The sequence below is a fragment of the Pagrus major genome, chromosome 13 (genome assembly GCF_040436345.1).
Source record: "Pagrus major chromosome 13, Pma_NU_1.0".
In the NCBI taxonomy this organism is placed as follows: Eukaryota; Metazoa; Chordata; class Actinopteri; order Spariformes; family Sparidae; genus Pagrus; species Pagrus major.
The window spans coordinates 5,579,032-5,593,301 of record NC_133227.1 but is presented as its reverse complement, the minus strand read 5'-3'; the positions used below and the strand labels follow the sequence as shown (position 1 = coordinate 5,593,301).

The 14,270-nt window shown below is 40.8% G+C and overlaps 1 protein-coding gene across 3 annotated transcripts; it reads left to right on the top strand.

Annotated features, from left to right (window-relative positions):
- The first annotated feature begins 2,599 nt into the window (after positions 1 to 2,599).
- dpf2 (double PHD fingers 2) lies at positions 2,600 to 12,202 on the top strand. Of its 3 annotated transcripts, XM_073479130.1 has the most exons (12): positions 2,600 to 2,667; positions 4,095 to 4,255; positions 4,816 to 4,923; positions 5,076 to 5,254; positions 5,345 to 5,437; positions 5,763 to 5,841; positions 6,313 to 6,354; positions 8,286 to 8,423; positions 8,514 to 8,645; positions 8,729 to 8,841; positions 8,931 to 9,012; positions 9,917 to 12,202. In XM_073479130.1, the coding sequence occupies exons 1-12, from the start codon at positions 2,636 to 2,638 to the stop codon at positions 9,997 to 9,999; spliced, it is 1,242 nt and encodes a 413-aa protein (XP_073335231.1). In that variant the 5' UTR covers positions 2,600 to 2,635; the 3' UTR covers positions 10,000 to 12,202. The 3 variants fall into 3 exon arrangements, with proteins under 3 accessions (XP_073335231.1, XP_073335230.1, XP_073335229.1); XM_073479129.1 differs by lacking the exon at positions 6,313 to 6,354; XM_073479128.1 differs by lacking the exon at positions 6,313 to 6,354 and having other exon boundaries at positions 4,816 to 4,950.
- The last annotated feature ends 2,068 nt before the right edge of the window (positions 12,203 to 14,270 follow it).

The window sequence follows — 14,270 nt, the reverse complement described above, 5'->3', positions numbered from 1 at the left end:
TGATGTTGTTGCTGTGTTTTTCATGATAATAAAAAGCTAGCCTTTGCTTCGGCTTTATTTCTGTTAGGTGCACAAGAGAGAACAAGTGAGACATTTGACAAACCCATAAAAAGCTGATTTTTCTCCATGACTCAAATGGTTCAGTTGTGTATCTCAATATACCTCAACTAAACGTGGTCAAAAACCTTTAAGGTGCTCTTTGGAGTTTTCTTGTAAACAAACAAAAGTTGTTTACATCTACCATTTCTTTCTGTCACAATTTAGCACTGTGCTTTTATAAAGTTGGGGGTCTCACGAAGGCCAGATTGAAATAAGAATAGTCAGATACATCCTGTTTTTCAGCTGAGTGTGGGTTAAGAATACAAAAATGTTGGATTCTACATTTCCCATAATTCAACACAATAACATCTTTCATCAGACCCTTGCCTCCTTAATGGCCACTACTTTTAAACCCTACATTCTCAGTTTGTTACGCAGTCTTTCCGTTAAACATTTGAAGCCTTGAACCTCAAATAAAATGTGAGAAACTCGAGACCAAATGGGGCAAAATGGGGATCAAAATAAGCTTTTAGACTGAGGATGGACATAATTAACAGAGGATTTGTCTTCACTTTTATTAATATAACACAATAGTTGCTCAACACTAAAAGAAACTTCACGTTTGGCTTACTGATCATTACAATAGTGAATTATTCTGCATGCTATTTGTAGATTTAATAACTAATGGGATGTTTTTCTTTCCTCTACAGCTCAAAGATGACAAATTAAAGGAAAACACTATATACAATACAATTATATTTAACTCCGTTAACGGTGTGAAATACACAGTTGTTCCAGTGTGTGTGTGTGTAGAGGATATTGGAAAGATACCTGCTGCAGTGCTGCCATTAAAATAGATTAATGATGCAACTGCAGCGAATGAGGTCAAGGATGATGGAGCAACGTACAGCAGGTAATGATGAATCAGTGGATGCTGGGAAGGATGTCATCATCTAAAGAGTAAAACCCTGAGTGAGAGTTGCTCAGAGAAACCTGAGCCTGAGTTTCACCACAGTGGCTTTAATCTCTGTACAGGCCTACAAAGCCAAAATGCAACTAGCCTTCATATTTTGTCAGAATTTATATATATATATACCCCTTATGCCAGCTGTTTCCCCTAAATGGGATCAACCTGTTTTTGTGGTGAATTCATTGGCATAATATGAGATAAAATAAAGATATTATATCCTATCCATCTGTTTATCTAGTAGTTAAGACTACTCCAACTTCAGCTTCTCTGGAGTTACTGCTCTCTGCCTTTGTGGGACAGTGTGTACTGGAGGTTGAAAAATGAGGAGAGGATGACGGTGATGGTCAAAGACCTCAGAAAATAATGAGCCAGCAGGATAACAAGTTTATATTGAGGGCAGGGTGTAGGAGGAACATCTCCTCCACATATTTGAAGCAGTTAAACGCGGTCTGTGCAGTTTAAATATGAGACATGAAAAGTCAACAAAACCATTTCGCAAAGAGTTGAAATTTAAGCACAGAATGTTAAATTTTACAGTGAAACTACAACTAGGAGGTCTAATCAGACAGAAGTGAAATCACCTGTGTGTGTGTGGAGCAGGGGTGTGTAGACATTCAACTGTCTGCTCTTTCTTTTCATTTTTTGTTGCTATTATGTAAAGAGTTATGAACCACATTTTGTATATGAAAAGTGCTAAATGAAGTTTATGTTGATGAAGGTTCTCAGTCATCCAGGTCATGGTAACTCTAAGTGCTGTATCGTAGGCAACTGGACTTGTTTCAGTTTCTTGAAGACGTTTCACCTCTCATCCAAGAGGCTTCTTCAGTTCATACTTAACTAGAGGGGAGCAGGCTTTTAAAGTCTGTTCAACACCTGGGCTCACCTAGCCCTAGCAACCCACATGAAGGCCAGCTGGGTCAACAACCCACAAGTAGCCCTAACGACTCTGTAAGGACACTCTCACACACAAATTAAAAGCCTGCAAACGTCTCCCCACCAGTTAGAACTGAAGAAGCCTCTTGGATGAGAGGTGAAATGTCTTCAAGAAACTGAAACAAGTCCAGTTGCCTACGATACAGCACTTAGAATAAATGAAGTTGACTTTTATTAAGAATATAATGCAGTCAAAGGTGCAGGCATATGCTATGTTAGTGTCTTTTTTTTTTTTTTACATAATGTAAGGGCTGTATTGCAAATAAAATGCTAAGTTATTAGTCAGTAATTGTTACTACATAATAATTAATTAAGAGAAGGTGAAAATATGATTTGATCTGTTATTACCTTCTGTTTTGTTTATTTACCTGTCCATTAATGCCCAGCTTTGCGCCTATGTTATGGTACTGACAGAGGTTATTGGTTTATACTCACCTGCAAACCTTGTAGAAAATAAATAAAAAGTCGGCCACAGATTAAAATGATGAGGGCTAATTTATCCTACAGCTTCATGAGTTGCAGAAAATATCATTTTAGTAGAAAGACTTGCAGAGGTCTATGATGAAATATCTAGCAATGGGACAACGCCACCACTAGAGGGCGCCCGGTGTCAGGTTCCTGCCCTGCCTGCCTTCAAGTCCTCGCGGAGGGCACACAGAACCCGCAGCTACTTTCCCCGTGTAATAAAGCAAGATGGCAGCTGTTGTTGAGAATGTTGTCAAACTGTAAGTGTTGGACTTTTCTACACACCTTACACCTGGCTACTTGACACACACAGCGGTCACTTCACTGCGGCTGTGTGACCATACGGTCGCTGACCGTGTCTGTAGCTAGCTTAGCAACATTTCCACTGACTTAGTAAGGTTAGCCAACGTTGTCGGACCGTCGTGTGTGTTCACATCCTGGAATGGAAGTCTAAGTTAGCAGTCACGCAGATGACGTTTCTGAAACATGAATCACGAGTCTGTCTAATAGAACATGCGTCATTTTGGTGATACATGTATTTCTACAGATAATATGGTCACTTGTTGTGTCTTTCTGACCAAACGGCTACCGCGGCGCTACCGTCAGTGAAGTAGAGCAGCTAGGTGGCTCGCACGCTAACGGGCTAAAGAGAGTGGGGTTGTGGTTGTTAGCGCAGGCTGGCGTGCCGTGGCGACCGGCCAGACATTAGTTGAGAATGAATGAAAGACTGGCCTTGAAGACCACTCCTCTCGTGTTGAGACCCCGGGGTTATAGCAGCTGTAGCTACCACATGTCTACGTCTCATAGTAACTCTTTGGGAGTGTGTAGTTAAAAGTTTTAATGAGCTGTACCCGTTTGTACCGAAACGTCCCGTTTCCGTCTTTCACCTTGTGTCGGTGCTCAGGTGGTTGATGTTAGGTGTTTTACGGTAATTACAGGCCCCTAGTATCCATGGTAACATATGGAAACGATTAAACTTAGCAGACATCTTGCTGGATGTACAAGTTTCTGCTAAACTTTGCTTTTTGGACTTCCCCATTGCTGTGTCACTTTTGGCCATGTCATTAACTGCATGTTGTCTAGGAAGTAATATTCATGAAATATTAAAAATAGTATTTAACATGCTTGTTTGGATGTATAGTTTAGTTTAGTAGGTTCACAGCATCATGCAGTTATTATCTCTGAGTTATTATATTACAATATCTGTTGTTATAAGTTTAACAGCTGCTTCAAACCTTTATACAACTAGACGGTATACTTGCAGCTCTCTCGTCAAGTATCAACTGTGCTGTTGCATCTGATGAGAAGATTTGTTTTTATTCCCTCTTTTCCTCGCCACTCAGGGATTTAAAGAACCAAGAACTGTTAGTCTCAGGAGATGCAGTCCTTAGCTTTCCTGAAAGGCAATAAGCACACAGCACTATTTGAGTGTATTTATGTTGAAAACACAGCACGCTTGTGCACGAGCTCTCTGTTGTTGATGCACCAACAAAAGAGCACCTGCTGTTGCACTCACACTAATGATTTAGTCTGAAGTACAAAGACATTGTCTGCGATTGTGTGTGCTGTTTTTCTAAGGTGGCGGCCCCATCGGAGAAAGACGGCAGGCCTTAAACTAAACTGATAGAGGGGGTTGAAAGTTTGAAGACTAAATACTCTGCATCTGGCTTTGGTTTTGTTGTGTCAGGTTGGGAGAGCAGTACTACAGGGATGCCATGGAGCAGTGTCACAACTACAATGCCAGGCTGTGTGCTGAGAGGAGCGTTCGTATGCCGTTCATCGACTCTCAGACAGGTGTAGCTCAGAGCAACTGCTACATTTGGATGGAGAAGAGACACAGGGGACCAGGTGAGTCATAAAAACATGAAGTGTGCCACAGAGTGCACTGTAATCCTCCTGACATGATCATTTTTAAAATGTTTTTAGTGGCTAAGAATCGATTCTGGACCACAGGTTCTGCAGTTGAAATGTATTAGTCTCAAAGTGTTATTTCAGAGTTACTGAATGGATGAAAGATGAGGGATATGTACAAATGTTCACATATGCAATGCAAAGATGGTGAGTTTTGAGCCTCACTGTAGCTGAAGATGGCTTTTGAGCATCTTTCATATCACCATCTTGTCTTCCGAGTTTGTAAATTTTGTGAAAGAGCTTAAAAAAACAATATGAAGATAAAAACACCTAAATTAATGCAAAAAAGAGTCAAATACAGCACACAAACTTTTCAATGAACTGAAGTAATTTAAATCAATCGCAGTTAAAAGTACCCTCTTATGTGAGCAAGCCAAATGCCATTTTGAGGAAACGGATGTAGATTTTCTTTCCCATTAGGTTGTCAAAAATCTGTCAAGCTCTGTATTAAAATAGGTTCAGTTTTATGTAGATGGATCTGTTCTGACATCCCTCAGGCATGGCTCCAGGGCAGCTCTACACCTACCCGTCCAGGAGGTGGAGGAAGAAACGGCGATGTCATCCTCCAGAGGACCCTCGGCTTATCTTCCCACCTGTCAAGTCAGGTACCAGCACATCATCTGGAATAACAGGTCAACGTTCAAAGAAAAAACTATAGAATATTAAACTTTCCAGAAAAACTGCAAGACGTCATCACTTTTTAATGAGTGTTTTGCTTTTTTGCTTTTGTCTTAACTACTCTGTGTCGTATTTATAGAGGCAGATGTAGGACTGAAGAAAGATGCTGTGTTGTCAGCGGATGGCAGCAGCCTGGAGGCCTTGCTGAAGGGCGACTCGTTGGAAAAACGGACGCCTGCAGAGATCCGAGGGTCCGAGGACGATTCGAACCAGAGTGACTACACCGGAGGCATCAACCCCGCTACTCGGATCAGAAAGGTTCTTGTTTAGAGCATAAGGAGTCAAGAAAATGATTTGGCTACCAAGTATTTGCCTACTTTTTCTAATTGCGTCATTTCCTCAACATAGAGAATCCTCGAGCCAGACGACTACCTGGACGACCTGGACGATGAAGACTATGAGGAAGACACGCCTAAAAGAAGAGGCAAAGGGAAGGGGAAGGTAAGGGAAGGGTCCAGCTGCAGGCTTGCAATTAAAAATGTTATATTTTGTTGTGCTTCCAATGCAGGTAATCATCTTTCTTTGCCTCATAGTTGCTAAAACTGCAGCCTTATATGACTTGGACTGCAAATGTTGATTGGACAGAAGAAGATTTTATTTTGAGCTCTGGGAAATTATGATGAACATTTTTCACGATTTTGACGTTTTATAGACTAACCAATTGTGAAAATAATAGTCAGGTGACAATGACAATAATTGTTAGTTGCAGGCCTAATCCCAGCTGAGTGAGTGTGTGTGTTGACTCTACTTATGTCTCTGTGCTCAGGGTCGAGGAGTGGGCAGCACCAGGAAGAAGCTGGACACAGCTGCACTGGAGGACAGAGACAAGCCGTACGCCTGTGACAGTGAGTCCTGATGGGGGAGAGTAGAGCATGTGACCTTGGGTCTGAGTAGAGTGTCACTACAGATGTTAACCGCTGTAGCGTTTGTAAACTTATCAGGAAAGTCTTTATCGCTTCCTTTTTCATCCTCTTCCCTTTCTCTTAATGTAAACCATCGTCTCTCTGCTTTTTGTTACGATCCAAATACTGATATTTGTAAAGCTAGTCTGTATTTTTTTTTGTTTGTCATTAGGATATCATACATTTCAATTTCAATCTTTCCATTGGTAGAGTGGGGTTGTTTCTTCCACTTCTTGGGTGTTGTCAGACTGTGTTTCTGTACTGCTTGATGTGTTTGTTCCTCTTTTGTAAAGCATTTTCACTTTCAGCTGCAGCTCTCAGTAGGGTGGCGCCGACTGACTGATCCTCTGTCGGTCTATGAGCCTATTTCTCTGAGTCTCTGCCTGTTCTCTCTTTTCTCCATCTCTCTTTCAGACACTATCAAACAAAAGCATATTTCAAAACCTTCTGAACGAGGTATATTTCTCTCATTCATTTTTACTCCAGTCTGCTTTGTCTTTTGTCCTCACTGCCTGTTGTTATTTTCTGTCAAGTAGATTTGCTCTCTGTGTAGTTCAGTTCATAGGATGACTGTTTTGTTCGGCACAATTTACTTAAATGTGATTAACTAGATTTAGAGTAGGTCAAGATGTTATTTTACATCCCCAGTTCAATGTAATCTGCCAAAGATATGAACTGTTTTGGCTTACAAATATAAGCTGTGGCCCATGAAAGTAATTTTTTCCCTCACTCTGGCCCTGAACGTCCTCCAGGTTTAGATAAGCTAGACGCCGGAGCCTGCTGCTGTTTTTCTCACTCTGTGCTTCATCTTTTGTCTCGCTACTTAATGTGTGCAATTGGACTGAATTAGTTTTATTTCCTTGCCTTTTTTCCCTTTTACTCCTCACCACCACCTCTGAACCCCTGAAGTCTCAGTTCACGTTCCTTGTTTTAGAGTGATCAGCTGCTTTGGTTTTGAGTCAGTTTGATGCCTGTTTAAGCTTTTGAGGGAGTATTTTTAATATCTTTCTGCCACTGCACACAATCACCTGGCATGTGGCCATCTGACTCTGTCTTTAGCGATGTTGCTGTGATGCCCTGGAGAAAATTGTCCCAAATAGTCCTTGAAGAGAAAAGCCTTTTGAGGAAGTGAAAAAGGGAGAAAGCATGGAAGTGAAAGAAGAAGTACTTTGTCTTTGGGTGTTATCTTATGACAAACCTCACACACCCCGGTGGCAAACGACACAGCTGCATCTTTGTCCTCCTTAAAGCCAGTAAATCCTCCTTACATGATCCCACTGGCTTCTCTCCCCACTGATTAATAGACTATAAATTCAGATCAGAAACAGAGGTCGTGTACACTCAAGTGCATTATTTATTAGTTAATTTCCATGGAGTGTAGTCATGAGTCAAACTCTGCTGTGGCAGTGCTCGTCTTAAATGGAGAAGTGAAAACAGTTGTTGTAAAGGTCACACACCTCTGCAGTTAACCAGCGTCTCATTTACTAACTGCAGATGTGTGGAACATCTTATCTTAAATACATGGCTACCACAGAGATCGTCGTGAGGATGCACGTGATTGTCTCATAGCATGTTCTTAATACTCCCAAACGTCTTCATCATTCTTCATATATCATGTCTGTGTGGTGATCCAGATGTTAAACAAAAAGCAGGATATCACATAAATGTGTTTGGTCTTAAAACTGATTTTCCTGCTGTTATAAAAGTGTGTGAAATTGTACCTCCGTATATTATTAGACTGTTAAAAAAAGATCAAAATGCAGCAGAACCAGAGATGTATATATGTCTTTATTTACTTTACACATTCCTCTTCCTTGTCAAAACCTCGCGCCACATTACCCGCGATGCAACTCGGCTGCTAACAGTTCAGTCGGAGAGAGCTGTGCTAGTAGCAGCTAAAGTAGCTTCAAGCCGGCAGCGTCATGCAGAGCCGAGGAGCCGGTTTCAGAGCTGGAAAATTTAAAGCCCCAGATCTAATTATCTGAACATATAAAATAAGATTATCAGCTTTGTCTGTATGGGCTTTGAAGTCTAGGAAAAGTCATTATGGATATCCTGGAGCCTGATCTTGTACAGTATATAAAATCCTATCTGAAGCTGAAAACTGTAGGGCTCTGGTAGACATTTTCAGAGAATTTAGTGAGTCCAACAGCTCCAACTAAAGTCCTTGTGTCATCATGAAAGCCACTAAATACAAAAATCTGGACAATAGAAATGACGCTCAGCTGTGCTATTAATATCTTATGGTCAGAAGTAAAAATGCACAATAGCATCAAAAAGATCGAGTCCACCTTTCCATGAGTCCCCCCCTTTACTCTGCACACCCTGGGCTTGACTAATGTATTCTTTGTTTTCATACATGTTGTGTTTTCTGGTTTTGGTGGCAGTCTGTGGGAAGCGCTACAAGAACCGTCCCGGCCTGAGCTATCACTACGCCCACTCCCACCTGGCTGAGGAGGAGGGTGAGGAGAAGGAAGAAATAGAAATTCCTGAGCCTGCCCTGCCGCTGCCCGATGAGCCGAAAAGTAAGAGATGATCCACCGTTGCAGAGATTTCACAGTTAAACATAGAGCTGAACACTGACATTCTCTGGGTGTTTTTATCTCGTTTCTCAGCTCCAAAGAAAGGCCCAGATGGTATTGCGTTGCCAAATAATTACTGTGACTTCTGCCTGGGAGACTCTAAAACCAATCACAAGACGGGCCAGTCAGAAGAGCTGGTGTCCTGCTCTGACTGCGGACGTTCAGGTGCGTTAGAGAAAGATGAATAGAGCAGCAATAGGAAAAAAAACTCCTGAGATGTGAAGTAATAAACATCATTAAACCCACAGGCCACCCCTCCTGCCTGCAATTCACTCCCGTAATGATGGCCGCCGTGAAGACGTACCGCTGGCAGTGCATAGAGTGCAAGTGCTGCAACATGTGCGGCACTTCAGAGAATGATGTGAGTTTACCCACATTCGGATGTTGTATTTATCTATTTTGGGCTAAAGTCTGAGTCATTAAGTGTTCTTGTTGTCACATTTCCGGCAGGACCAGCTTCTGTTCTGTGATGACTGCGATAGAGGCTATCACATGTATTGTCTCAACCCACCCATGTCTGAACCACCAGAGGGTAAGTTCACCACATGTGGTCTACTTAAATGTTAAAAAAACTGAGAAAAGAAATGTAACAGTAGCAAAATGTGTGATCATTGTGGCTTGTCATTTGTTTGTAAGGCTCAGAGAAAGAGAAAGAAAACCCGCAGCACAAGGCACCAAATAAGCTTTGAGTCAGATAGCTTCGTCCACTTGTGTTGATTAACAACACTTGATGTGTTGGTACCAACTGTTTGTATTGATTCTACATCCTTGGTAGCCTCTTCATTTAACAAAAGATGAAAATAGTTCTCAAATGTAGTATTATTTCAAAAAGCTATTATTGATCAAAGAATAAATCAAGAAAATTACGAATCTGACCAGAAATTTGATGCACACTTTGTTCAGTAGAAAATAAGTATGCAGGTTCAAGTTAGATATTCAGCCTTATTGGTAGGATCCCTCATAAATCAGTTGCATCATTTTTGCACCAAATATTTGCATGTATATGCAGTACTTGTCAGTCAGAATGAAGAAATATTGTCCATGTGAACATGGCTAACGTTACAGTGCTAACTGTTTTATATCTCTTACCTTAAACTCTCTTTGATTGAAAAGTATTCAAGCGCTAACGTCAGGAATATCAGCACGCTTCATAGCATTGCACCTGAAAAGGGGCGGAAATTAGCGTGTCCACCCGTCCGTCACGTTTCCATCACTGCCCATCAGAGCTGTAGCCGATAAACACCTGTGATTACTGGAGTCTTTCTACTCTGGAATGAATGCTGACTGTACCCTTTCCCACTGAAGACGAAAGCCAGATGTTAGTGGGGTTTTTTCCAGCGTGGAAAGGGTTTTGGTGTACTGTAGCGCCTGCTGTCGGCTCATGGACAAACATCTTTAAACAACATTAACATATTTTCTGTTATTTTGGCACTCAGGGAGCTGGAGCTGTCATCTATGTCTGGACCTGTTGAAAGACAAGGCATCCATATACCAGAACCAGAACGCCCCACCATCGTGATGGTCACCACTCCCCTGCACACACTCATCGCTCGACCGTCCCGCAGCTGTATGGTTTACCCTTCAAGTCGAGCTGACCGTGGAGGGAGTGTGTCCAGAACAGACAATAAATTGTGAAAAGGGAAGTATCCCTTACCTAACTGGCCTCACTTAGCTTCAGATGTGACTGTTGCACAGTTCCAAGCTCAGATTCAGACCCCATTCGTTTTTATTTTCACCTCTTTGCCACATATTTGAGAAGTTCTAAATTTACAAGATAAGATACACAGCTTAAAGAGCCACAATCTGACCTCCTGTTCAGGTTTTTTACACACACGCCTACACAAAGTTGCTAAAACCTTCTCTATCCTGCAATCCACTGATTTTATGACTAGAGCAGAAACAGAGCTTGGAATCAAGTAGCATGTCTATGCTTGCTCATCGTATATAAAAAGAGACATTTTATAATATTTATATATTTCTATGGTATATAATAGTGTTAAGTATGTACAAATTGGAAAAGAAGATTGGTCATGTAATGGTCTTTTTATTAGTGCCCATCTCATCATTATGGAGAAATCCACAACCACACGTTCTTTTATGGCACTGCTGATATTTGGTGATACACTCGATAAGAGTCAAAGGGATCTGAGGGGCTGAGACTGTAAATTAATTTCCCATCTCATCCACTGCCACTGGCCACGGACTGGCACACATGCAACCTTAAAAAAAAGACAGGAACTATGAATAGAAATCCTTGGCATGCTCGCCAAAGTGGCTCCAAAGGCTGAAGGAGTTCAGGGTCTGCAGGCTAGATGGAGCTGCACAAAGCTCAAGCAGGTGCATAATGTCCATGTTGCATTCAGGCTTCAGGGCCGCTTTTCACACTGTTCTGACGACTGCAGTTCAGAAGTGATGCTGATACTCGTGCTAATGTTTTGATGATTATTCCAGTCAAATTTAAAACAAATCCTACTTGTGTTATCAGCCAGGTAAAGGGATAAAAAGCCTTCATCGCTGTGTTCTAGCAGTTCGCTGATCATGCACCATATCCAATATCTGTTGATGTTGTGACACCACTAGATTATTTTAATGTAATTGAGGACTATGCGACCTTGCAGATGGTCACTCGCTGACCATGTTAAAGCAATACAAGAGCTCCTGTTGGGCGCTGAGATGACGGGGACTGAGTCACTTTAGGCTCTGTTTGCAGAGAATGTGCGATACTGTAAATTTTCTCTCTCAGAAAATGCTAATACAGATAGAGGATTGTGGCAGCAATTATAGACGGATCCATAGTGTAAAAAAAAAGATTATAATGTGTAAGTGTATAGTCCGGTGGAGGAACAGCTCTTTTTGTTATGGCTTTTGTAGTTTTAATTATGTGACGGTTTCCTTCTGTGGCAAGGCTAAAAGAAAAAGTCTGGCTGAATTTACCTCAAACAGAAACAGTATTTAAAGGGTTAAAACATACTGTTGATAGACGGGACAAAGGCAGCAGGATGAGTAGTAATGACAGCTGCAGTGTCTGCTTCAATAACTGCATATTCTACAGGTAAACAAGTGCATGCTCAGTAAGTGTTTGCACTCATATGCTACATAGTCGTCTCAGCGTTAGGTCGGCAGAGGTGTTGGGAAGTGGTGTAATATAAGTAACCATGCTTTCATGTTGTTTCAATAGCCAACTAACAATTACTAAAGCATTACAGTATAACTTGGTTTATTTTCTCATCACGTTTAAACTTAGTTATTTAGAGACAGTGGCTACTAGAATATTTTGCTGGTTTTTGTATTCATTGGGAGTGTTTGCGTACCTGATGTGTGGGGACATTTTGGGACTTGAGTGGAGGTTGCTTTCTAGTTAATCCTGTGATCAAGGTGTCACCTGAGCCGCTCTCTTCCAAAGCTGGAAAAACAAGGAGCAAAGCCCATAATGTGATTAAGAGGCAAATTCTGGAGCTGCACCTTCTACACTGAAGGGTTAAGTAATGATGGAGCCAGTGTACACCTTCTAGGCCGCACACAGGAAAGCCATGAAGAAAAAGGAAGGATTCCTGGTTTCTGGCTTTGGGAGAGAATTGTTCTTGACAGCAAATGTTTAAAACCAGGATCACAGGTTTACATAGCAGGTGAATTCTCTTGGGTTGGACTTTCATTTGGATTGTGATGGAATGTTTTATTGTACGAAATTTGTCTTCAGGAAAATAAAATACTAGGCACTATAACCTGCTGATGTTTTGTTTTTTTCTTCCTCAATGAGCATTTGAAAAATGAAAATCTTAAAAGCACACCATCTCATCAACAACCCTCTTTTTTTTCTTTTTTTAAGATAATCTGCTGAATTTGAACTAACTGAATTAATCGCATTTTGCTGCACAATTTTGTGTTGAATGGTAATTACGAGTAATCGTGTTCAAAATCTACACGCTCCCACTAACTCACATTATTGTTAACGAAATGTTTTCCCATAATTATGCAGACAGCACACATTTTTATAACAACATCACCAGGTGAGAAAGGGCTCATGCTAACACTGAGTAGGGGTACTGAACAAACCAGTCATCGAATGCACTACGATTTTCTTTAAAAGATAAACATGAAGACTTTTTTGGGAGGCAAAGAAAAAGAAGACTTACGTATCAGCAGGATTTAGAGCGCTCACGCTTTGGTATCTTCATTGGGCCCAATTGCTGTACAGGTGTCCCTTCAGAGTTGATCGAGCTGCTGCAGGTGACTTAGGACACTGCTGCTTGAGTGCTAACTGAGACCACGAGAGCGCATGACATCTCTCCAGTTCTCTGATCTTTACACTGGCTGTTTGTCAGAGAGTTTGCTTTAACTGTTGGTTTATACTGTAGAGCACTAAATGGTTTACGGCCAATAATACATTTCTGATCTGCTGCTCTGGTATGAACCGCCAACACCTTTCAGATGACTGCTCTGCTTACACTCCCAGGATAAAAACTAAACATTGAGAAGCAGAATTCCGTTTTTATGCTCTGCATATCTGGAACAAATCACCTTCCTCGTTTCGTGATATTTCCTTTTTCTGGATTGCCTTTGGAATCACCTTTTTCTCTCGTTTTCCAAAAGCACCCGACACAATTCTTGACTACGATGTGTTAAATAGAGCAACCAGTCATGTTGTCTTTTTTAAACCACCAGAAGACTTGAGATCTTTGACAAACTCTTTATGCCTTTAGACCCTATTTAAATGACTTTTTATTTTTTCTTTAATGCTTCATTTATTGCCTACTAATATTTCTAAAGTATAAATTTTGTCTATGTTTTATTATAAAAGTGTAGTTCTTAATAAAATAATTAAGTAAAACTCATTTAGTAAAACAACAACTGTTGTAGAAATTATGCTCACCGATTTGACTTTGACTTTCATTATATAACATTTCTGTAATTTATATTATTTCTATTCAAAGAATATACTGTATGATGTGGCAGGAAAAAATCTATTTAAGATCTGTGTGTTTTTTCTGGTTTGCTCCATTAGATGGCGGTCATGGACTAAACCACGTCCCCTCTCAGCTGCTCTGAATGTCTGCAGCTGCACCTCGGTCCATTCACTATCACTGCTACCTATAGAAAACAACGGGACAACAACAAGACATGAGTTGTTATTGCACAGGTTTTTTTTTTATTGGACTCAAGATACAACAGTCTTCTATGATCCCATACGACCTCTAAGCAATAAATTGAAACTCTAAAATATCTTCTACCTCCAACATCACAGCAGAATAAACAGAACATTCTTTGAGTGCCGTGAAACCACAACAAGTTCAGGAGTTCATCGTTTGGTTTGGTGCTGTTGTGTCTCCGTAGCCGTGACTACCAGCTTATTGAGATTATTACTGGATTAGAACAGACTCGACAGCAGAGTGACAGAACACATTAGCATTACAAACTGCTGTGAATCATCTTCTGGCAAAAAAAACACAACTGAGGATGTTAAACAGGGATGGAGATGCTGAGGATACGCAGAGACAGTTTCTACCTCAGAGAACGCTACAAAGAAACACAAAAAATGATGAACTGAGAGCATGGTACACACGATTCCTCTACTGATTACTTTTCCAAGTGATTAATTGGTCGGTTCTTAAAATGGCAGAAAACGGTGAAAAATGTCTTGTTTATTTCTCAGAAGGTGGCTGTTTTGTTCAACTAGCCTTCCAAAAGACAAAAGCAGAAAATCCTCACATCCGTGAAACGGTAACTAGTGAGTGTACACCGTGTTTTGCTTGATCAGAGACTCAAATAATTTATTATCAGAATAGTTATTAA